The 23,314-nt window shown below is 41.0% G+C and overlaps 1 protein-coding gene across 2 annotated transcripts in view; it reads left to right on the forward strand.

Annotated features, from left to right (window-relative positions):
- DPF3 (double PHD fingers 3) overlaps positions 1–19,040 on the forward strand; it is a 142,653-nt gene extending 123,613 nt beyond the window's left edge. For both annotated transcript variants that reach the window (XM_075502867.1, XM_075502868.1), the window contains 3 exons: positions 8,276–8,404; positions 11,342–12,733; positions 18,451–19,040. In XM_075502867.1, the coding sequence (XP_075358982.1) occupies positions 8,276–8,404; positions 11,342–11,538 (326 nt within the window). In that variant the 3' untranslated portion in view covers positions 11,539–12,733; positions 18,451–19,040. The remainder of the gene's footprint in view (positions 1–8,275; positions 8,405–11,341; positions 12,734–18,450) is intronic.
- Positions 19,041–23,314: the final 4,274 nt, after the last annotated feature.

A 23,314-nucleotide genomic window follows, 5' to 3' on the forward strand; every position in this document is an offset into this window, starting at 1 on the left:
TGTGCAGACGGTCGCTGGCCTAGCTGCCGTGTGCAGGTTGGCCCATCCTGCAATACACATAGTTAACAAGAATGCAGTCCCGTGCCCTCCTGTCACTCTGCTAGCTTGCGCATCTGACCTGCAAAACCACCTGTGTACGTTGTTTCGTGGCATCAGCCTGTTGTGCCTGGTTCCATCGCAGATTTTATGATGTGGATAAATCTCTACTGGAGAGACCAGCCAAAGTTGTTTGTGTACTCTAAGCATAATTGGATACCCAGTCTCCAGAGATAAAAAATTAATGTGCTAACCTCAGTGTGCCTCCAAGCTGTCCTCCAGCTCCCCCACACAGTCATCTTTGAAACATTTTTATTTCCATCCAGGCAGGGGGCTGGCCATGAATAAATGACGAGAGTCAGCCCCTCAGTTGGAGACGATCTGTTTGTTCCTCTCCACAAGCAGCATCAATTTGAAAAGCTACATCAGGCCTACTTTTTCCCTGCCTCAGTGCTGATCCTTGCTGGGGCCATGATGGGAGCTACTTCTGAATGCAAGGATGCATCAATGCCCACCTTGCAACAAGATACCCTGCAGCAGGTGCCTTTTCAGTGAAAATATGTACATTACCTTGAGTTGAATTCTCATTAGTTTAATCTGTTTGGTTTTTTTCTTTTCCAGAGCTTGTTTTCATAAGGAAAAAGAGTCAGAATACTAAAAGAAACAGTAGAGATTGGAGAGTTTGGAACTGTGTAACGGTTTCTACTCAAACCCTATTTGCAGCTGTAAATTTCTCAGACTTTTCTGCCTGTGTTTTGGGATGCTGAGGAAAAAAAAAGATCAGTTGTTCGGAGTTTTGGAATAGTGGAAAATCCCAAACTTGTTTTCTATGTAGAGGGACCCATAGGGGACTTTTTATTGTTTGTTTGGAGTTGTGAGGGGGTTTTTTGGTAGTTTGGGATTTTTTTTATATACTGCCTGGCCAGGACCTGAAATGTTGTTGTCAATGCGCAACTCTCATTGAAGAGAAGTACCTAGTGCTTCTCAGTAGTTTATGGGAAAACATTTCCAGTTTGACTAACTAGTTTTTGAAAACCACGTGCTGCTTCAATAACATGTCAGCTCTTGAGACAGAATGGTATCATTTACGCATTTAATTTTTTTTTCCTTTCTCTCTATCTCCTTGCTTTTTTTCTCGTCCATGTAGAAATTGAACCAAGTAAAACCCAAAAGTTTTGACTGAATTTGAACTTAGGTGCTCTGCCTTCTCAGACTCCTCCAGTGAGTAATTTCCATATCCAAAGCCTACAACATGTTGCAGGGACCCATTTCACGACAGTGGCCATTCTTACCAGAATACTGAGGGAGGCTGCCAGACGGGGCTGTATATTGAGCACTATAATCCCTCCTTGAGTTCCATGAGCTGATGGGAATGATGCATTCCAGTGGCCAGAGGCCAAGTCTCAGGAGAGGTACCCCTCAAAATCAGGAAATCTGTATGTTAACATGTCAGACTCTTTTGTCTGCTTTCTTATTCTGTATCTCCTACTGTTTATTGTCATGAGGCACTGGACAGTTACAGTGATTTATTGTGAGCAGTGGGATTCTGGCCCATGCTTTAGGTGTTCCTGCAGAAGACTCTGTAAGATCAGTGCACAGACATTTCTATGAAGTGCTGCCTTATGGTGCAGGAATGCTGACTCCCAAATCTACAAGATCTGATCAATTGATTCTGTATTTTCCCAGCTGTACCTTCCACTGCCCACCTCCAGGTCATTCATTAGCTGTTCAACTTAAGGGCTATATTGATTCCTGTAAAAGACATGATCAAATGCTCTTCCTTCCCCCACATTCAGAGGCTTCCTCTGACTCCTATAGATGTACCTCCTTCTTGTACCACTTCTTGTAGCTTGTAGTGCTCCTTGGCCATGCCTCTCCGTGAGCAGGGGCTGTGGGAAAGGCAAACCTGTCAGAGCTGCTAAAAACTGTGCAAAGGCAACAGCTTCTTCTATCCCCACAGCACCAACTAACTCAAAGAGGAGATAAAATACCTCTAAATACCTTCCAGTATCTCCCAGGAGATAAAATACCTCCCAGTACTAGGGAGAGCTGGCAATACTTTGGGTGGGTGGTTTGCAGCACCTCTCTCAGTAGCATAGCCAGCTTCTCTGGCTGCCAGCGAAGGGCATGCACGCCCGTGCTGTGCAGGGGAGTGCGGCGTGGGGAGCCTGAGCTAGCAGAGGCCCATCGTGCTGTGCAGGCTGATTAGCTTGACTCTGGGAACAGAACGGCAGCCGTTTCCCAGTGCTACACCCAAGTTCAGAGCTTATTTGGTTGAATACTGTGCCACATCGACACAGATGTGTTGCTACCGACCTAAGCTGCACTTACAGCCTGCTGGAAGGTCTCTGTATCAAGTGCCCCAACACTTCCAGTTTGGGGTTAGCCAACATGCTTATCTCTGGTGTTAACGACAGAGTAAACATGCCCAGAGAGACTGGCCATTTCCTCTCATTCAGTTCGATTTACTTTTTTTCCTGGAAAACTGCAATGAAAAAACCCTGTACTTAATTCACTGGTGAGGAGGCCACAGAAATGACTGTGCACATCTCTGCCTGGCTGCATACATATGTGAGAGCAAGAGACTTGAATGCATTTCAGCTGTGCTTGGCCTGTTCCTCACCACACCAGGGGTTTTATATAAGTTCTTCTTTTATTGTGCCTTTCCAGGGCAGGGTCTAGCGCTGAGCACAAAAGCACCTCCACAACCCGCCTCTCTGACCCCCACCATTGCTCATTCCACCCCAGCAATGACCGGGGCAGGAGTGGGTGCGTGCACAGCCAGGCATCTCCCTCCTCTTCCTTCAACAAAAGCCACAGTCCAAGTGCTGCTTTTCTTTTCCCTTCCCCTTAAAGCCATTTTTTTATTTAATTATCACATCGTAATTTCTTGCACAAGCCTGCCTATCGTCCACCGATGCATTTTGAGCAGCAAATGAAGGGGGCCGCGCTGCAATTCCTTACACTTGAGAGATGAAGCAATAACAGGTGGCAAGGCCAGAGGCAGGCCTGGCCGGGCACTCCGGTTGCCATGGAGATGGGCCAGGCCTGCCAGGGATGAGCGCTGGCGGCGGCAGCGGGGGGGCGAGCGAAGGCACATGGCGGCACTTCGGCTATAGGTTGGGATTATATGTCATCAAGTCCTCCAAGGGGCTTGACGACCGCAGGCTCAGGCTCTTGGCTGGCGTTTTGCTGTGCAGGCGGCCAAACGTTGGACTTGCACTTCGACAGCGAGAAAAAGGGAGGCGACAGAAAGGAAAACCAGGCCCCTGTCTCAGACAAAGTGTCTTGTAGACTTAAAAAAAAAAAAAAAAGGCAAATCCACCCCTTTTCCTTCATCGCAAAGTGCATTGACTCGATTCAGGCCTACGCTCAGGTTCCCGTGGTCTCTATTGTGCTCAGCAAATTTTTGTTGCAAACAGAGTAAATGGCCTGATTCAAAGCCTTTAGAATTGAATTGAAAACCTCCAGTGGACTTTATTGGTTTTGGATCAAACCCAGAAGAAACAGGTAAGAGCTGGACAAAATGTGCTAGGAGAAATCCCTTTGGGAGTGCATATATGTCCGACTGCAGCCAATTCACTGTAATCATTTAAATAAATAAATGATGCACAGCCCCCCACCCCGACAGCAAGGCACACACTCTACTCCTCATTCTCCACTGCCTTTCCAGTAGCATGGATAGGATAAAAAATAGGGATAAAATGCTACCAAGCCTAGATGCACAACTTAAACCATGGTTAAGTATTATGCTGTATTACCTACAGGCTGAAGAAATATATGTGACTGTGATTTGGTACCAAGGAACAGAGAAACCAGTTTTTCTTTTAAGCACTGGTTCCAGCTCCAAGTTTTTAAAGATCATGATCCAAAATAACTTCACTTAGAAATCAGAAAATTGAAAACTACAAGGTTCTATTTATTTGGGGTTTTGTCTGTATGTATTTAAGGGTTACATTTTGAAGGAAAGGTATTTAAAACATCTGTATTCTGAGTTTTCTGATTGAAAAACAGGGACAAGAGTTGCTTCTTCTGAACTTGCCTTCCATTCAAGATATTCTCTGCAGCCATGAGAGCTAGAAAACTGAGATTCTAATTGAGTCATGTGGCTCCAGGAGATGATGTAGAAAAGAAAAATCCTAATTTCTTGATGTTATTTCTCTAGAAGCAGCTTTCTTTTATTATTAAACTGAAACCATGAGGAAGATAACTTCCAGGTTTTTTGATTACTTGAGGAGGGGAGAAGGGAAACTAGAATTCTGTTTAGAGCTCTTGCTTTCAAAATCAAGAAGACACAAAAGTTATTTTAAATATATAAACTCAGTCAATTTGTTTAGCTTTTTAGGTTTTGTCTACAGAGCAAAGTTACTGTTGTGATATACTACAGAATTTATTTAATTTGCAGTACTTATTTTGCAAGACGACTCCTATGAATGATAGTACCATGTTTTAAGTAGGTCTTTTTTCTGCTTAGCTTGATATAGTTTGAAATTAACTTGATTAGGCTAAGAAGAAAAAATGTGTTTCAGAATAAGCACATACCAAAGTTATTTGGAAATACTGACTTCATTCTCAGTCTGCATCCTGTCTTCACATGAATCAGCTTTCAGGTACAGAGAAATTATCATTTGAACTGTGCAGATCTTTCTGTGTCTCTCCTTAATTCATTTAAAAAAATATATTAAAAAATTGTGTACTCTATTTTGGGGCAGATGTAGATGAAGACAGGGCCTTTGATGAAACTGGAAAGCAACACCAAGTTGAAATGGCAAGAGGCAGTGATTTAAATACATCCCCTATGAGCACACCTTAGCTCAGGCAGTACTCCTCGGAGCTTCTCAGAGCTTTTGATCTGTTGTTCCAGTTTGTAATGTAACAGAAAATCAGAGGAGTTTTGAGTAAGTTAGGACAAGACCATGGTTGATTTTCAAGGCTTTGCTTTAAGACAGTTTCTGATTCTGGGTGAACATTTTTTAGACAAAATCCTTGGTTGTAGTCACCTGATCCAAATGATTGAGCTAGCAGTGAGTTACTTCTCATTAGCTGAGCTATCGTCTGGCTTAAGCTAGCACCTTCTACTTTGTGATTAACGTGTGCAAGAAGTGGATACTTAGTTAATTACTGTGTCTCAGATGAAAAGCAGCTACACATTAGTCCCTAGTAATTTAATTGCTCTCACTTGTGAATCCAGTCCCATACTTACTTTTGCAAGTAATTTTATTGATTAAGGGGTGGGATTAGGGTTGGGCTTTTGGTGCATGATACCCTACTCATGAATATTGCACGTTATATCTTGCTATCTTTGCTTTGTTTCTTAATTCCCTCATCATTTGTGAACTACAGTAAAATAGAATTAAAAGCTCCAAGGCCATACACAAAAAAAAAATAATTTGAAAGTATGAACTCTGCTTACTATCACCTAGAAATCTCTTTATTCTCAAACCTTCTGTGATTTAGCCTGGGGCTTAATTCACTGTACAGTACTGATCAAGAAAATAAGCTTGAGTCAGGTTTGATTCTAGTTTTTGCACCTGTTAGAACAAAAAAACATTGAAGAGAATAACATTGCCTGGCTTATTTGGCTCTAGAGATACATCATTTAAGACATCATTGATGTAACTTCAGGAACTTCTCATCTGTGTATGACTTTTCAGGCCCGACATCTCTATCACACTCAACTGAGCCAGATCCATATTTATGAGTGACGAGCAATAGATGAGTACATAGGCACTCACATTAAAAATTAAATTAAATTGGAAGAAAAAAGAAGAAAAGAAAAGAAAAAGGAGGTGATCAAAACCCATGCTTATTCCCTTGCCAGTAGTCTAGGAGAATTCCTTCAGCTTCATTGCAGTCAGCAAATACCCTCCACCTGTCCCACACACGGCAGATGAATTGATCAGTATATGTATTCACAAGGTCCCCTGTGCCATTTCCAGTTTCACAGTCTGTGGATCTTAGAGTCATAAGCTGCAATGGAAAAATTTAAGTCAGTATATGCAGAGTGTTAAATCAATGACACCATTCTGAGTGGTGGTAGAAGTGGAGCTCTTTCCTAAGTCTGCTGGCCGGCACCTTGAATGCTTGTTTGTATTTGTGGCCTCACCACAGAATTGTTGTGTGTTCGTGAGTAAGCCAGTTCATCACTCTACCTCCAAGTCTTTCAGCTGTAAAATGCAATGCTGCCTCCTCACCACGAGACTTAATTAGGGCCCAGCAACACTTTGGTTAGAGTCAATGGCAAAACAGGCTTTTGACCTCACTGAGGGTTAATATTAGGATCTTAGTATCTGTAAGGCACTTTAAGAAACTTGGAAGAAACGTGAAGTAACGTAATAAGGAACAAAAAAAAAAATCACTGAACATTGAGCTTGCTGAGTTTGCATTGCACATGGCCTGTCTGTAGATGCAGCACAATATAAAGAAGTAATTACTTAACTTTTTCAGAATGGGGCTGTAGTGGGAAAAATAAATGCTAGGGAGATCTGCTTTTTATGATAAGTAGCAACTTTATGATCATTTTGTTACAGCTCTTAAAATGAGCTGGTGCGCTAGGCTTCCACCTGGTTCCTGTTCTTTTTTTGCTTATCTTGCATGCACGTATTAAATGCCTCTCTGCGAACAGGCAAAACGCTAACCTAATGCTGGGAGCTTCTCTCTGGTTTTGGGAGAACTGGGGATCTGCTAACCAGGACCATTTCAGAGCAAAGCCCATTGTTTAGTAAATACTGTCAGGGACTCAGCGACCATGCAGGAAGATATTGATGTATTTGCAGCCTTACAGGTTTTAATTTTTTTCTTCATTTTGCCTTACCTGCAATCTTTCAGTTACCAATCTCCAAAAAGCTTGGCTAATCAACAGCTGGAAGTAAATTAATAACTAGATGCCCCCAAACCAGAAAAGCCGATTGAACTCGGAAGAAGTTTTAATTTTAAGTGTATGTCTTGGACTGCTACCAGAAGGCCTTTAGAATGTCATTGTTCTTTGGGGGAAATTTGGATGTGGACAAAAAGACCATTAATAAAGGCTGTCAAAACATCTGTTAAAAATCTGCAAGTTACAAAATATGCATTAAAAAGATAATTAAATATAGCTGGTACAGTTTAAAAGTCTTCATTTTCTAGTTTGTAGAAATCTTCATGGGGTAGGATTAAGCCAGGTATACCACTGGAATTTTTAAGTTAAAAAAGGAGAAACAAAGACAAAAACCAACCATTCCCCCTACTCCCCTCTCCCTTCCACAGTTCTTAGTCAGAGTGTGCAGGAACAAGAAGTTTTCCCTCTCTGGAGAGTGGAGGAGAAAAATGGCAGTTGTGAATGAGAAAAAAAGCACATTGCTGTTCTGCTCAATTAATAGGAATGCAGAAGACCTCTGCCCTTCTCTCCTTTCTAGGGGAACTGCCTCCTCCTCTGCTTAAGACCCAGTGTGTGTCTGCTCCTTTCCAACCACTCCTAGCTAGAAAATAAGAATGTAATTCCCCTCCTTTTTTTCTTGGCTGAAAGAGTTTTTAACTGCTGGCTGGGACGTCTGCCCTGGGCTGACTCTTTGCACCTGTGCTGGGTGCTCAGGTGGTGCAGGACCTGCTGCCCTCCCTGCTCCTCCCAGGGGACATGTGCTCTGCTGCAGGAAGCTTAACCTTTGGGTGAACCACCCACAAGTGGCTTTGCCTGTGAATATTCATGGGCGTTTGAACCAAATTATTGACTAAGGACACCCTGCCGTTTTGAGATGTAATCCCCAAAAAAGCTACTTGAAATAAAATGAGTTAGGGTACCTATCCCCCCATCTCCTTGCTGTTGGTTTTTGAGTCTTGGAGAATGTATTTTTCCTTTCTGAATTTGTATTTTGTGGGTTTATGATTATGACTGCTGTCTGAAAAACCAGGCTTGGCTCACTGACAGCATAGGTCTGATTCTGCAGTGGAGATTTTTCCTACACCTGTGCGTGTTATGAAGTCCCTGAACTGTACAGGGACCTCTGGCAGCAGGTCCTTGTGAGGGACCAGCCTGGCTGGCATTATAAAGGAAACGGTGAAGTGCATTTCAGGCAAAATAGGTACAACACGGGATGTACTTAAAATGGAGGTGACTTATATGGCTCACTTCTTGTTCTAATTGACAATATTTTGGGAAGACTGTGGCCTGCAAACTCACCAAGCTAACATCTTATCAAGGAGAAGGGGGAAATGTCCAAACCGAATGCTCTTTAAGTAAATCTGATTTCTAACCCAACTGCAGCCCAGAAAGGACCAGATGGGGTCATCATTCCCAATAACTACTGTGACTTCTGCCTCGGAGGCTCCAATATGAACAAAAAAAGTGGCCGGCCTGAGGAACTTGTATCGTGCTCAGACTGTGGGCGCTCTGGTAGGTGACTCCTTCTTGCAACTTTCTTGTACAAAGGCATTTGTGTGATTTATTTTTTGCTCCTTCTGAAGATTTTGAAGAAAGGCAGCGCATTTGGGAGGGGATAGAAGACGAGGTCTTACCTCTTGTCTGTGTTTGTGGGAAAGGATGACTGGGAAATTTTCTGTCATAAACCCCATTGTTGGATTCACATTTTTAAGCTAATGGGGTCCTACGAAATAATAAAGTTTTAATGTATTTATTGGCTTCTATGAATGTTGGTACATGTACTAGTTGTTCTTCAAATGGAAGGAGAAAATCCTATGACAATGTTAAAGAATGGGCTCTGTCTTCAAATGCTGCAATTACAACTATAAATTACTTACAAGATTTATGAAAGTTGCATGACAAGCATTTCCATTGATTACACATTTCATGCATTTCTTCATCCAAAAAAGAAAGAGGGAGGAAATTACAGGGTAGGGATGGGGGTAGCTGTCAAGAATTATCCTCTTACAAGATGACTATCATTAATTTTGTTTAAAGAGGTTTTTATTTCTCCGTTTTCTTCCCTTCTCTCTTTTTAAATGTAGGCAATTGTGTCTTTCCCATTCTGAGTTGTCTTTATTTCTGGGCTGTTGTTTTCTTCCTTCCTTTTTTCTTTTTTTTTTTCCTTTCTTTCTTTCTTTCTTTCTTTCTTTCTTTCTTTCTTTCTTTCTTTCTTCCTTTCTTCCTTTCTTCCTTTCTTCCTTTCTTTCTTTCTCTTTTTTTGGGAAATTTTATCCCAGCTGAGCAGTTATTTATAGCTCGCATGGGAGGTGGTGGTGGTGGTGGTAGGGGGAATGGGAAACCTTTAACAACTGCATGTTCCAGCTTTGGTCCAAGTTTCCAGTTGTGATGTTTCTGGACAGTGGTGATACTAGTGGTGATAAGACCATCATATGGAAATCTGAAAACCAAAGAGACCTTAAAATTCAGTATTGCTGCTGCTGCTTCTGTACTGTAGTGACTGAAAGATGTCTTTTGCGTGATGGCTGAAATGCGATGTGGAGTGTTCTTATGCTGAGGGAATGGCCTTTTTATGCTCCCCCTGAAATTCATAGTAAGCCTCTTACCACATTCAGTGGGAGCAGGACTAGACTCTCACTGACAAATTGCCTTCTGCAGTTGTTGTGACCTTTGAAGATATTCTGAAGTGATACTGACTGGTCACCAGAGGACCGATGACAACCCCTTCGGTTTTCTCCAGGGGCGTCCTTATGAATGCTGTGCAGTCAGGGGCATGGACCTTTTAGTGTATACGTGTTTGCTTCTTAATAACTGAAGGGGGAAGCTCATGTGATCTGTGGTGCCATCTTGGAAGATCATTGCCCTTCACCTTGATTGTTATAGTTCAATATAACTCATTTCAGCATTGTCCTGATACAGTACAGTGAGATGGATCCATCTTTTTTTGCTGTTTAAACATTGCTATGGTGATTATATCAGAATGTAACACAACTACATTAATTCCCTTGATTCCTTAGTGTGATAGAACAAGTAGATCGGCATGTAACCTAAATTGTGCAAAATCAGTTCCATTAAATGCTATCGTTGTACAAATTCTGACCCACCTGGGTTGTTCATAGGGGTCTGCAATGGCGTGACTGATGTGTGATGAAAGTGATTAAGGTACAACCACACACTAATCTGTAAACTAAAATAATGAAACCTCTTTGGTGGCTGCCATCTTTCTCTTTCTTCATAATGGAGAACATTTTCATTATACTGAAAGAGAGGTCATGGAAATTATATTGTTTCTTCCCTTCACAAAGTCAGTAAAATCACATCTCTACAAGGTGGTTCATCTGCCAATTATTTTGTTATATCCATTTTCTTTTTGTGAACAGGATTTAATTCTTCGTGTCTCAAGCAATGCAGTGTACTTGTTATATGGCTGATTCCTGTAGCTGGAGCGGGGACCAAACAGTTGGTTACTTAATACCATGCTACTGTTTCTGAATAATAAAATAGCCGTTCCCTAAAATCTCACACTTTCATTTTCCTGGGGCACAAGAGACATCTTTTTCTCTACCTTTCCTGAAGAGAGAATTTGAAGGCTATACTACTAATCACATAACATGTTTGACTGAGGGAGAAAATAAACCTCAGTTTCGCAGGTTTCAGTATTTGACTTCTCTTTTTAAGAGTCTTCTTTTTGTTGTTGTTGTTGCTGCTGTTGATGTCCTGTGTGGAGAATTTCCTGTTCCATATTGAAAGTTGGATTGACTCACACACATTTGAACTTTTCAGTGTTCCCCAAGACAGGTCACTTCTCATCTTAGTTGTTTTAGTTGTTGAACTGTATATATTTGTTTTGGGTTTTTTTATTTTTGGAGGAGATGCCATGAAATTGGAATAAAAGCATTTGTTTAGGTTACTTTCACTTAGTCTTCAAAATGTATTTCATTTTGTCTACAGAAGAGGCTCTTTAGGATCAGGTGAAGGACAGGGATAAAAAATAGTCCTGAGGTTGATGAGCTATCTAGTGGGTTACATTTCTATAGCAGTAAATTTGTGACAGTTGATGCCAGTCTGAAGGACAGTCATTGTGCTTAGAGCTAACGGTATCTAATTACTTATACGGTCTAAAAATCTTTTAAAACTGATCTAAGTAATCATGAGGAAATATTTTAATGTCTTTTGAAGAGAGGAAAACACAATTAACCCTTTCGCTGCCATAGCTATGGGCACCTGTGTTGTTTGTAGATTTTTTTTCTTTGAAAGAGAAACTGATCCTTTTTTATTTTTCTTACTGCAGTTCTACTGAGTTATGTTGTTGAGGTGCGCGGGCACATACAAGCACATACCTATGAGCTCAATAGTCTGAATTGTTTAATAATAATGATGATTAAAAAAATTATGATGATGATGCCTGTTGCTTAACCCATGTGCTGATATATTCATCATACATGTCAGCTCATTTGGGAAGAGAAGGCAGGAGGGACGAAGCAGCGCCAGCACGCACTACGGAGGACTTGTTCGGTTCCACGTCAGAAAGCGACACCTCGACCTTTCATGGCTTTGACGAGGATGATGCAGAAGAGCCTCTCTCAAGCCGAGGAGGTGGCTGTGGTGGCAGCTCTCCCTCTGCAGACAAAAAGGGCGGCTGCTAAAATAACTAAAAAGACACACAAACTCTGAGCGTTTTGCTGTCCTTTTTACTACTAGGATTATTATTACCTTTTTCTTTTTTTAATTTTAGGTCCTTGGGTTTGTTGGGTTTTTTTGTTGGTTTTTTTGGTTGTTTTTTTGTTGTTATTTTTGTTGTTTTTCCTGTGGGGTGTACACTGAAAGCACAAGCGTTTAAAGCTCTTGACAACTACTTTGAAGAGACAGAAGGTTTTGATTTTCCTGTTATTTTTTTCATTTTAATTTGTTTTCCTCCCACCTCCCCCCTTCTCTTTCTCTCTGGAAACGTAAAAGGTGGATTTAATATTTTTTTTAATAGTGAGCAGAGTTGATTTTCTTGTCTTTTAATATATATATCGGCAAACCACGAAAAATACAGATGGGTTGGAGAGCAGAAAGCAAACCCAAATAGGTTTTTTTAATTATTATTATTTATATATTCTATATATTATTAGAAAAACTACTTTTTAAATAAAAACACAAAAAAACAAAAAAGCAATGGATGTCTACTTGATAATAGAACTGTTTCTAGATAACCACTGTGGGCGGACTCTATCGGAGGACAAGGAAACCCTTGATGTGATGGCTTCTGCGTTTTGAGATTTTGCACTTACTGTAGCATGTGGAGTTTGGCTCTTCTTGTACATCTGCTACACTTGTCTTTAACAGCCTGAAAATACAAGCAGCACCATTGAAGACCATGACCTTGGGGAACACGTTTCCATCCCTCCTTTGGATACCTTTACACTCAATAGATCTCTTCCTCCCTGCATCCCTTCATGTCTTCCTCACTCCGTTCTACTTTTTTTTTCTTTTCCTTCACCTTTCACTTCATGGACAGCAATTTCCAAGCATAGGGATGGAATGTGAATGGCAAGTCATAGACATCAAAAGACAAAACAGATGGAGGAGCAGAATCATGGAAGAAATGATATGGAAAAATACCTCACCTGTAGTTTTCTTTCCATTTTTAAATTTTAATTCACAGCATTTTTTCCTGTGTCACCCAGTTTTTTCTCTCTGTAGTGTCTTGTGAGACACTTTGTTTGCTTTTCAATAGCTTCTCTTGAATTAAACCAAAGCAATACTCATTAAAGTTCCAAGGGCAATGGAGAAGAGAGTGAATCCCTTCCCAGCGACTTTCCCAGAAAGGAGGAAACATGCAGCAGGATTTGAAAGGTATGTCCAAGCTGAAATGTCTTTCACTCAATTTGAAATCTCTGTGCCCTGGATTTTCAACAGACCCTTGACTGAGCATTGTTGTAGGAGTAAGTCCCATGGATTAAATTGTGTTATGAGTATGCGCCACATTCACACCCCTGGTGAAGCTAATGGAAGTTCTGTGGGAGCAGGATCCAGCCTCGCATACAGTCAGAAGTGATTCAAAAGGAGTCAGTGTGTAGGTTATGTTTTGCTGTCCTAATGCAGGCAAAAATCTCCCTGGAGTAGGGGCAAGATTAGGTTCTATTTTTACTGATATGTATAATGCCAAACAGGGTGAAATAATGACCTCATTTAAATCAGAGGCAAAATAGACATTTATCTGGGCAGTGCCTAATCCTTAAACTGGAGGTGTGTGTTTTTGATACCAGAATAAAAATCTCCGCCTCGCAATGAAGACTTTGGATATATAATGTTCTAACGCATGAATGAAAGCTATCCAAATGGATTCCGTTTCTCCTGTTTCTTTTGCTGGGGTAGCACAATACTGTCTGTGAGAGCTCTTTCAACTTCCCTCCCCCTGCCCCCCAAACCTTAAAAAAAAAGAGAAAAGATCCAGTCTCTAATTTTTTTATTGTTCACTTTAGACATGGAATAAGCAGTGGACAGATTCTGCTTTTAGGTACATGGGTGTAAATCTAGACTACACGCTACTGATGTCTAGATGACATTAATAATCTGCCTTCAGAATGGTGTTACAAAATGTTACGAAATATCTCTGTGTGTTTATACCACAGGACAGTGCATGCCAGAACCATGCACACCTGCCAGGAGAAAGCCTTGTTTAAGCTTTCCCCATATTGATAATCCTTTTCTGTTGCTATTCTGTTCCTGCTGGTATATTATAATCGATCCAGTGTCAAATCAATGATATTTTGATTTAACGCTGTCAATGAGAAGTGTACTTTAACTGATAAAAACATTCCTTCCTTCCACAACCAGTCCTTTTTTCTCTGAAAGAACACAAGATAAATTTATATTTTGCCACTCTTCCATATTTACTACAAGCTCAAACTTCAGATGGTTTCCAGGGGTCAGGCACAGATATACAGGTGTCTGCTTTTCCAAAATCCCTGAAAGAGTTAGGATAATTTGCATATCTGTATCATTTTATATATGTGTGTGTGTGTGTATGTGTGTGTACATAAACATGTATCAGAAATGTATGTACACAAACACATACACACCTACAGGTAATGCAGACATTAAAATAAAGAGCAACAGAAGTCAAGATGGAAGACACTTCCCAACCAAGAATGGGTGGAACCAGCCCTTGTGTGAGGCAGTGTGGGCTCACTTGTTCCATACTGACCTTACTGTAAGCAAAGAGTAGTACCAGTAAAGTCCAGTGGATTTTGCCTACATTTATGCTAATGTAACTGAGAGCAGAATCTGGTCCAGAAGTAGAGTTGTTCCCAGTTTGCAAAGAAATACCGCAAACCTGAAATGTCATAGAATTTTAAAAATGAAGTTCAAATTGATTTCTTCTGCTAATCCTGCCCTTCAAGCCCCACACTTACATTTGTGGTATTAGTATTATATCCTTTTCCTTTTAAAAAAATTTTTTTTTCTTTCTCTTGCTACTCTTTGACGTGCCCACGTGAACAACAGGGAAAATAGAAAGGGAGCAAGTACCTAGAAATGTGCCAAATCCACAGTAAACAAACAACATGATTTCTTGCATCCATCTTGCATCTATTTCTTGTATCCATGCAGCAGTCATGTCAGACAGATTAGAAGGTTAAGAAAAGAGTTTTAATTTTACGCAGTGCTCCTCAAAATACAATCAGAGTATGCTTTGATGGGGAAAGGCTCACAGGAGTAATGGAGACCTGAATTATCAAGGCCTTGAAGAGAGTTCAGTTTTCATTTGTCTACCTTTTACTGCCTGACGGCTGTAGGCTTGACACGCTTGGAACCAGCCAGCTGCACAGAGCTCAGCATTTACTAAGTGCTGTATTTACCCAGCTTCTTGCATGCTGTTGCAGCCCATCCTGAGCTCCGTGCTGCTGTGCTAACTATAGTCCTCATGGGACCTGAGCTAGCTAGCTGAAGCCTACCCAGGTACCTCTTTCTGAAGAACTCCAATCACTGCATCAACTGCAGAATAGGCATACTCTAAATATAATTTTTTCCAAGTGGAGTCCTTACCATTGTCTTTTGTGAACCATGCCTAACACATTCTGGGCTCTTCTGGAATACAAACAATAATCAGATGCCCATAATTCATTAAGTCTTGATTTAGTTCCACAAATGCAGTTACTATAACAATGCATACAGTCTTAATCCTTTCGCAACCTAACCACCCATCTTTGTGACAATTGGGTAGTGCAGTACCCTCAGAAAGAAGCCACAAGAGCTCACAGAGTGCATAAAAATTGCCAGCTGACATTTATTATAGATAGCATAGAAAAATATCCATCACTGTTATTTATACCATTAATGTGTATATGGGCGGTCACTGGTTCAATCTAGTCCTGAGAGAGGAAGGAAGGTAAAATAAATTCATTGTTAGGGAGAGCAGAGTAGTCCTTGGATTCCTCAAGATGTCTTATTAGACTGAGATAACCAACATGAGTTTAGTCCAGCAGGCTGAGCAGTATGATAGTGACCATAGGAAGACATCAATCATAGGGATGAAATTAAGAAGTAGAGATGGAAGCTAAAAGAGTAGTTGTTTAAGCTAGGTTGTAAAGTAGTGTTAACAGTGAATATTGAATGGAGTGTTGATATGGAAATGAAATATTCTCAGGGCAGGTACTGCCGCAGTGAAGGCTGGGAACCGGGAAAGAGGGTTAGTAGCTCATAAGTTGGAAGCAAAGCAAAGGGTCTGCTACATGAGGCTCTCTCAGATGGAGGAGGGGAAGATGACAATGTTAATGAGGCAGAAAATATACAAGAGGATATTTCATAAGTGCAATGAAAAAAAAAAAAGAGGAGCCTGACACTAGCACAGCCAGGTCAGAAATGAGGGAACTGCACAGTATCAATTGTAGCTTCAAAGACACCCAAGTCCCAAACCAAACTAGGAAGGCATAAAGAGAGTTTTCAATGTGAATTCCAGGTTGTACCTAAAAAATACAGTCATCTTCGAAATCAGAAAGGAATGTGATGCTCTGTATTCCTCAGTGATTTCAGCAGTTCAATGAGACCTGCTGTTCTGAGCTTCATAAGAAGATCTTTGAGGGTGCAGTCTTTCAACTAATCACAAGCCTAGCTCTTCCAGTCCTCCTCCAAAGACTTCCTTCTTATTAGAGGAAGGTTAGCACAAGGCTGTCCAAAGATTCTCCTGAAACATATGCTCCCACAAAAACCATGTACCAAAATAAGACAGCTCCGATGTGAAATGTGAATAAAGGGATGTTTCATTTCAGGTCCTAAATTTAATCATGTGAGCTGTCTCCTCAGGCACCTTTCTACTGCTCCATCCTAAAGGATCTTAGAAAAGACACATAATTTCCTGAGCCATCCTCTGCAAACCCTGATTCACAGATGGGAGCAGGAGAAATAAGGAAGTGACGTGCTGCTTGAGCAGCTGATCAGTGGGAAGAAAGGCTACGTAGAGTGTGCGCGGATCCTTAGCCTGTTCCCCTTTTGTGGCTCTTAATTAGTTGACCTCTTAGCAGGGACAGACCTCAGCCCTTGCATGAAAACAATTTAAAATTTTAAGCGTGACTGTATATATTGAGAACATTTTAAGAAAATATGGGATTCTGGCATAACAGTTAGAATATAAAAGGAGACCATGAGGCATGTGGCAGAACAGGGATGGAACTGAAATCTGTTTTGCTTCACTTTGCATCTCTTCCCTCCACCTGAGTGCCCCCCAGTTTTGTGGGTTGGATATTTATTTCTCGTATATGTAATGGTGCTTGGAGTAACATTGTACATATGTGGTAACGTCATAAATGATGAGCCTAGGCTGCTGAAACAAGGTCCAGAGAGAACTGTGCCGCTGGCTTCAGAAGGATTAGCACTTGGCTTTCTTAGCTATTGCTTTTATTGAATGAAACCTCACTGTTAATACGCTTGCTAGTATGGTGTAGACAAGCTCTGAGATGGCCATTTGTTTCAGCAGAATGTGTTATTAGAATCCCCTCCCCGCATTGTTTTGCCTTTGAGCTTTTATATTAGTTATTCATTTTGAGTTCCAGTTTGCCATTTTACAGGCCTCAGCTTAGGCTTTTGATTGAAGACAGAGACTCAGTTTGCTGCCTGCTGATGCATGGAGCAAATGAGAACTGCACCCAGAGAGTCGCTGAGTCCGGACTGTGCCGGGTCACCACTGTGATCTCTCCTGCCTGCTTGGCCTTTCTTTGGTTAATTCTTGCAATGATATTTTGAGACGGGCCCTAAAATTATAATTCAAATACCATTGAACTGTGGAGCTTTCGAAGCCTGGCTCCTCATGCAATTTGCCTTTTCCCCATGGCAAGCAGTTTTACTGAATCTATTCCTCAAGCAAACATTGTATTGACCCCACTGGGAGTCGTCTTATTATAAAAACTGCAAAATCTGACCAGTGTGTTTTGTGCTGCAACATATGTAGATGTTTCCAATAAACACCCATTTCTTATTCTCCGTGATTTTTTCTTATTTATATAAAATTTGTAGCTATGAGCATATGTGAAGTATGAGGCCCATGCATGTGTTCATGCTGGCATGGGGTTGTTTTGACAAACCCTCACAGTGCAGGAATGTAGCCAGGCTGAATTTTTGCTGACTGAGCCATTATAATAAACCTTACCAACCTTTGTTCTCTTTGTCAGATATCTACCAGGGTTGAAAAAACCCCAACCTGTATAAATACCATAGAATACTGAAATTGGGTCAGAACTATTTTCATGTCCCTTTCTGTATTTCCATGAATGTTAAGTTGCCAATTTCAGAGAAGACAAGTTGTAATAACGTTTAGAAAAAAACCCCAGCTCTTGTGATTTCAGGTTCTGATACCCCTGTTAAGGGGATGCTGCCAGTTCATATCTTTGAATTATCCTTTTGGTCACTGGCATCTCCTAAGATTTTGGACCTTCGTGTCATCCAGAACTGATGTGAGAGGTGTAAGGAAGACATGGGGGGAGGCACTTGCATTTTCTGAAAATAAACAGATTATTTTATTGGCTATCTAATACTGCTCAGGAGCTTAGCAGTATGCAACTTAGTCCATTCATGGATTAAATGCGATGCAAAATGCAGTCTTTCACTTATTTCCAGAAGTTATCACATTGCTGCCACCCTACATGTATTGTTCAGACTTCTAAAAATGTCTTTTGTGCAGCGCTGCATACGCTTGTGGCTCTGTACAAATAATTAGTAACATAGCAATGTAATCAGAGCAGGATTTCATAAGCAAAGGTCTTAACCTCTAGTGAAGAGACAGCTATCTAAGCTGAATGAGGAAGGTTATTTAATGATGTTCACAGTAAGAAAGATTGACAGTGTTCGGTGCCTTTCTTTTGGATATGCTCCTTCATATCCTATTTGTTTGCTTTGTATTTACTTATGGTTCCCACAGTCAGTTGAAACTGAGTCTGTTGAGCTATATTTTCAAAGAACTAGAATGCAAACAGTGTTGGAAGGTTGGTTTGTGCTTTTTCTGTTTTTTTCTGAACACTTGCTTTTGTTGTCTGTTTGAGTTTGTTTAGTTTTACTCTGTATTGCCTTTCCCTCTGCAGTCAGCCCTGCCCTCATGGACTCCAGCATCCTTCAAGCAAGACATTTCAGAAGAAGGCCGAGAGAAGCCAGGATGCTTTGATACTTCTCCTCTCCTTGCCCTGACCCTTTCGTACCCGTGTTTCATCTGGCACAGGAGCCGGGACTGTGGGAAGTCGGCTGCCAACTGTTGAGAGAAGTTCTGGGGATGCCCTAAGCTGGTGCAATACAAAGAAGTTTTTTAAAGTCTTGATTTCACTTTCTTTTAAGCGTGTGTATAAACCCAGGTCAAACTGGAATTGATCTACAGTAGAACTGACTGAAAAACAAACAAACTGAAAAAAAAACTTAACTATTTTATTTATTTCAATATTTAAGACAGAAAAGAAGTGCTGAAGTTGCACAGTATTTTTGTTTGAAATACATTTTACTTCAAATTTTAAATGCAATTTTGTGAAGACATGAAATTTTAAAAAGCACTTAATGTAAAATAAAGACTGAATATTTACTTTAAGGAAAAAAACTTTTTTTAAATAATGAAAATAAAGATCAACTCTGCTCTCTCTCTTACTTTAAAGAAGCCATTCATACATGTGCTGGGTATCTTTGTTTTTTGCAAATTGGATGTGGTAAGTGAAGATTGTTCTGGTTTACTTTCTCCTTAATAATATTATCCTGTTAGATGCTTAAAACTTACTTTGCTGTACTGTGTTAGGCACAAATCTGAACAAAAACTGTTGAAATAGCAAAGACCAGGCTCAGTGGCTGGATTTTTTTGTTACCAGATTTTGTGTCCAATTCAAAGGACTGTCTTCTCCCAGTAGGATTGATGTGTCTCTTCTGCACAGTAAAAGAGGTTTGCTCTTGAGCAACTCTGTGAAATACTTCTGCTGAAAGAGGGGTTTAAAAAAGGAAAACAACTCTGTTAATTTTAGTATTATTTTTTGCTTTGGTAATTCCACAGCTGATTGATTGTGACTTGGTTGTAAGGGAAGTATCTAAATGTTCAAGTGCTCTTGGCACGGAGCTTCCTGTTGGAGTCAAGGACGATGCCATGTGTAGAAACCTTGTGTACTTCAGCCCTTTCTTAAGTGGTAGTGGACTTTGAAAAGCGTACAGGTGCACCCGCATGTCAGCAGTAAGCAACGGGGGTTACTCAGCGAGAGAAGAATGTGAGTTCCTGCAGCTACAATCCTAAATTGTCCTGTGAGGCAGCGGTGAAGGATGTTCACATCCCGAATTCTAAGTTGTTAGTCATCTTCTCAGTGAAATAAGGTGTTCTGCTCCGTACAAGCACTGGAGGATTTTGTCGGCTGCCAAATCTGCTCGCAGCGGATAGTGCAGGACTGTTTGCTGCCATGTGTGATGCAGTCTAGTAAGAATGCAGGATAGCCTTGTGTCCTAGGAGAAGGGTATTGGACTTGGCTCTGCGCTTAGCTTCTCCTCTGTAACAGGGGTGCCAGATGTACCTATTGGTATAGACCCAGGGTATAGATAGAAGAAGTGGTTTTGTTAATGTGGCTTATGTTGGCTTTCGGAGTGAAAAAAGCTATGTCTACAAAAAATGCATCCTGACTAGGTGAAGCTGCCAGAGAGCCTCATCCTGCATCATGTTTCTTGCACACCTAAAACTCAAACTCACCTCATTGAGAGGTTTCCATGTGTCAGTAGCAGCAGATTTTGTCCTATTCTCCCTTCCCTTTCTCTTGCTCCTTCCCAGGTTAACACATAGGGGCAAAAATAACCATGTAAGATGTCTGGTAGACCCGAGTCCTGCTCCCACTAAATCAAATGACAAAATTTATGTCCTAATTGGGCTCTTTAGCAGGATGGTTTTGTTTTGTCCATTTTGTTGATTTCTAAACTTGCAGTGGTGAACTGCATGTAGAGAAAAAAAATCAAATTTCGTTTCATCAAAATATAACAAGACGCACAACTGTAATGAAGATTTGCAAACTGTAGGGTCTGTGTTCAGTTTGTGTAATATTCCTTCCAAATAAAAGTTCTGCTTCCAACGTCCCTACTGTATATTCCTCTGTAAATATTACTTTATCAAACCAATTCCACAAGGTCTTTTTTAGTGCAAATAATCTTCTTTTAGAAAGACATTGTCAAATAACACACTTGTACATATACTTTTCTAAGCTCTCCATTGTTTATAATACTCTCTTTGAAGCTTAAAATAAAACTTCCTCCTCTATTGATTTTGTTTCCCTTTTCCATTTTGTAAATTATGACTTTTGTCCCTGGATTTTGTTTTGTATTTCTTAATGAAGCATGATGTTAACCAAGAATTCTCTTCCTTTTTCTCTTTTACTTTCTCTTCTCCATTCATTGGACTACAGAAACTGGTCCTGTTGCTTGCTATAGCGAAGGTAGGCAGGAAATAAAATACTGCTTTTGTGTAGGACTCATTTTAAGAGTGTTTGCTATCATTTGGTGATAACAGAGGATCTTCCTAAATGTGTTTGTATTTTAATAGCCTTCTTCATGAGATTAATAGAGTTTCATTAAGTTAATTTAGATTCAAAGGTGGAGTCTAAATTATATGAGAGCTTTTCGTATAGATTTTAGTGACATTGCCTTGAGGAGTCCTGACCCTACCTATGCCATCTCTAATCCAGTCACTGGAGTAACTGCTAACTGTGGTTCCCTTTGCTGCATTTCACAGTGCAGGCATGAACCCCCCCTCTCCCTTTACACACATTAGATTAGTAGTATGGTTGGATAGGATGGAAAGAAAAAGAGGAAATACTGTTTCAGATTAGATGCCATCTTTTTAGGAAACTGTCCCCTTTTCCCTAATAGGCCTGCTGTCATTTTTATGAAGCTCTGTTGCCTTTCCTCTGCCTTCCCATCAATTTCTCTGCTACCAGTAGAGGCTATAGATGGCCCTTTTTACTTTGGTGGCTGCTTGCAAAAATAGCAGCTGAGGTGTAGTTTTTAAGAGATCTTCTGATGTGGATACTGATCCTTGAGAGCAGTGAACTGCCCCTCCCCCCCTGCCCCCAGCAGATTAAATGGCAAATAAGTCCTAAAGAACACGTCAGAAATGAATCCAGTCAGGCAATATAGGAATTGTACAGAATTGTACAGATGGGCTCCTACCTGCCTGATTTTAACAGTTGTGTGTCTTTGCAGCAGAGAATTAACTCTTCTTGGTCTTGTTTTATAGCCTTTCCCTATAAAGTTTTATTTTTCACATGTGTAATTTTAATTTCCATTAGTGTTTTTCTTCTTCACTCTTTCTTCAGGTGAATATGACTTGAAAACTTCACTGCTTGCCTTCAGTCCTTATCTTTACCTGTGCAAGGCCTTTCGCTGATTCATTGGAGAAAGGAGGAAACCAAAAGGCAGTTTCAGCTACCTTTGCTGTCCTCAGTCACTGTGGCTCTTGGGAACCTGTTTGGGATCTGACAGAGCAGCTCACGGACTCCTTACTGGGTTGTCCTCAGCTGTTCTGTGGCTAAAAAGGTCTTTCCTGCTTTTTCACCTGTTGGGCACTGGGGACCAGAGGCAGCTGAAAAAGTGGGGTAAGGTGCTAAACGTATTTCTGAGGCATGCCGAGAAGGTAGCTATGATGCTCTCCTTAGAGCGCGTACTGGGTGATAGGATTGCTGGTTTTCAAGCCCCTCCTAGCAACTTCCAATTTTCTTTCTGCGATTTGCTCTCAGATATTCTTACAATAATCTGAGTTGCAGGCCTACAAAACTACATTTCCACAGGGATTTCACGGGAGGCAAGTAATCTTCTTTTCCTGCCCCAAAGCAGGGAGAGGAGGGAGGGTATGTGATGACAGGTCCTGAGCCCCCGGCCATTGCTGCTTTTGTTGTTCTTCTCCTAGCTCCTCTTGAGCTTTCTGCTGTGCTGCGTAGGACAGAGAGACCCAGACGGAGGTTGGACCAAGGGCAAAGCTGAATGCTGACAAATCAAAGAAAAGAAAGTTGAAGAAAGGAAGGAAGGAAACTGCTTGTGGCATCAGTGCACTTTTTTTGTTCAATAGGTCATCTCCCATTCTAACTCGGTTGTCATTTTCATTGTCCCCAGTGTGATGGATGCAGAGAGCAGAGCTAGACATTTCTGCTAAGGTAACCAGGAGTGAAAGTGTATGTTGAAATTGGCCTTTATGGATGTCTGTCAACACCCTGTTTAGACGAATGGGATCCTTCCTGCCACAGCAGAGCTATTGTTACAGGCTGTCAGACTCCAGAGAACAACTCTGCATAAGTCTTATTACTTTGAACATTTTTGTGCCTTTTTTTGTTTGGTTGGTTGGGTTTTTTTGTTTTTTTTTTTTTAAGCCACAGGCCTGGAAATAGAATTTTGCAGAAATTATCTGAACAGAAAAAAACCACTACTGTTCCCTGAGCCCCAGAGCAGATTTATGTTGGCCTGCTGGCTAGGAAGGTATCTTATTTTCCTGTCTGGAGAAGAGTTCTTGCTGGTGAGAGTCAGACATGGCAGGAGGAGGGAGTAAAAATGTCTGCCAGCATTGCGGCAGCTAATGGGTGCCCCCAAAGCCAGGTTTCCCTGGGCTGAGACTGAGTTGAAGGTTGGCAAAGCTGAGGGCTGTAATCCCGAGTTCTCTGGATGGGCTGAAAACAGCATCGGCTTCTTTGCTTTGACCTGAACTAGAATATTGCACTGGTTTAAGATTTAGTCCAAACTTTTGGCTGGAATCAGGAAAAAAAAAATCTGGTTAAATTTGCATCCTGGAGCTGTGAGCCCTACTTGTAATCAGATCCAGCCTACAGATGATAAAAAAACCCATAACCCCCTTTGTCTTTAAAATCAAGCTTATAATGCTCACTAGCGATGACATAAACTTCTCTATGCTCCACCCCATCCCTCGTGTTGAAGATGCCTGAGCAGGACCTCAACTACATA

Source organism: Mycteria americana, chromosome 5, assembly GCF_035582795.1.
Source record: "Mycteria americana isolate JAX WOST 10 ecotype Jacksonville Zoo and Gardens chromosome 5, USCA_MyAme_1.0, whole genome shotgun sequence".
NCBI classification, from domain to species: Eukaryota; Metazoa; Chordata; class Aves; order Ciconiiformes; family Ciconiidae; genus Mycteria; species Mycteria americana.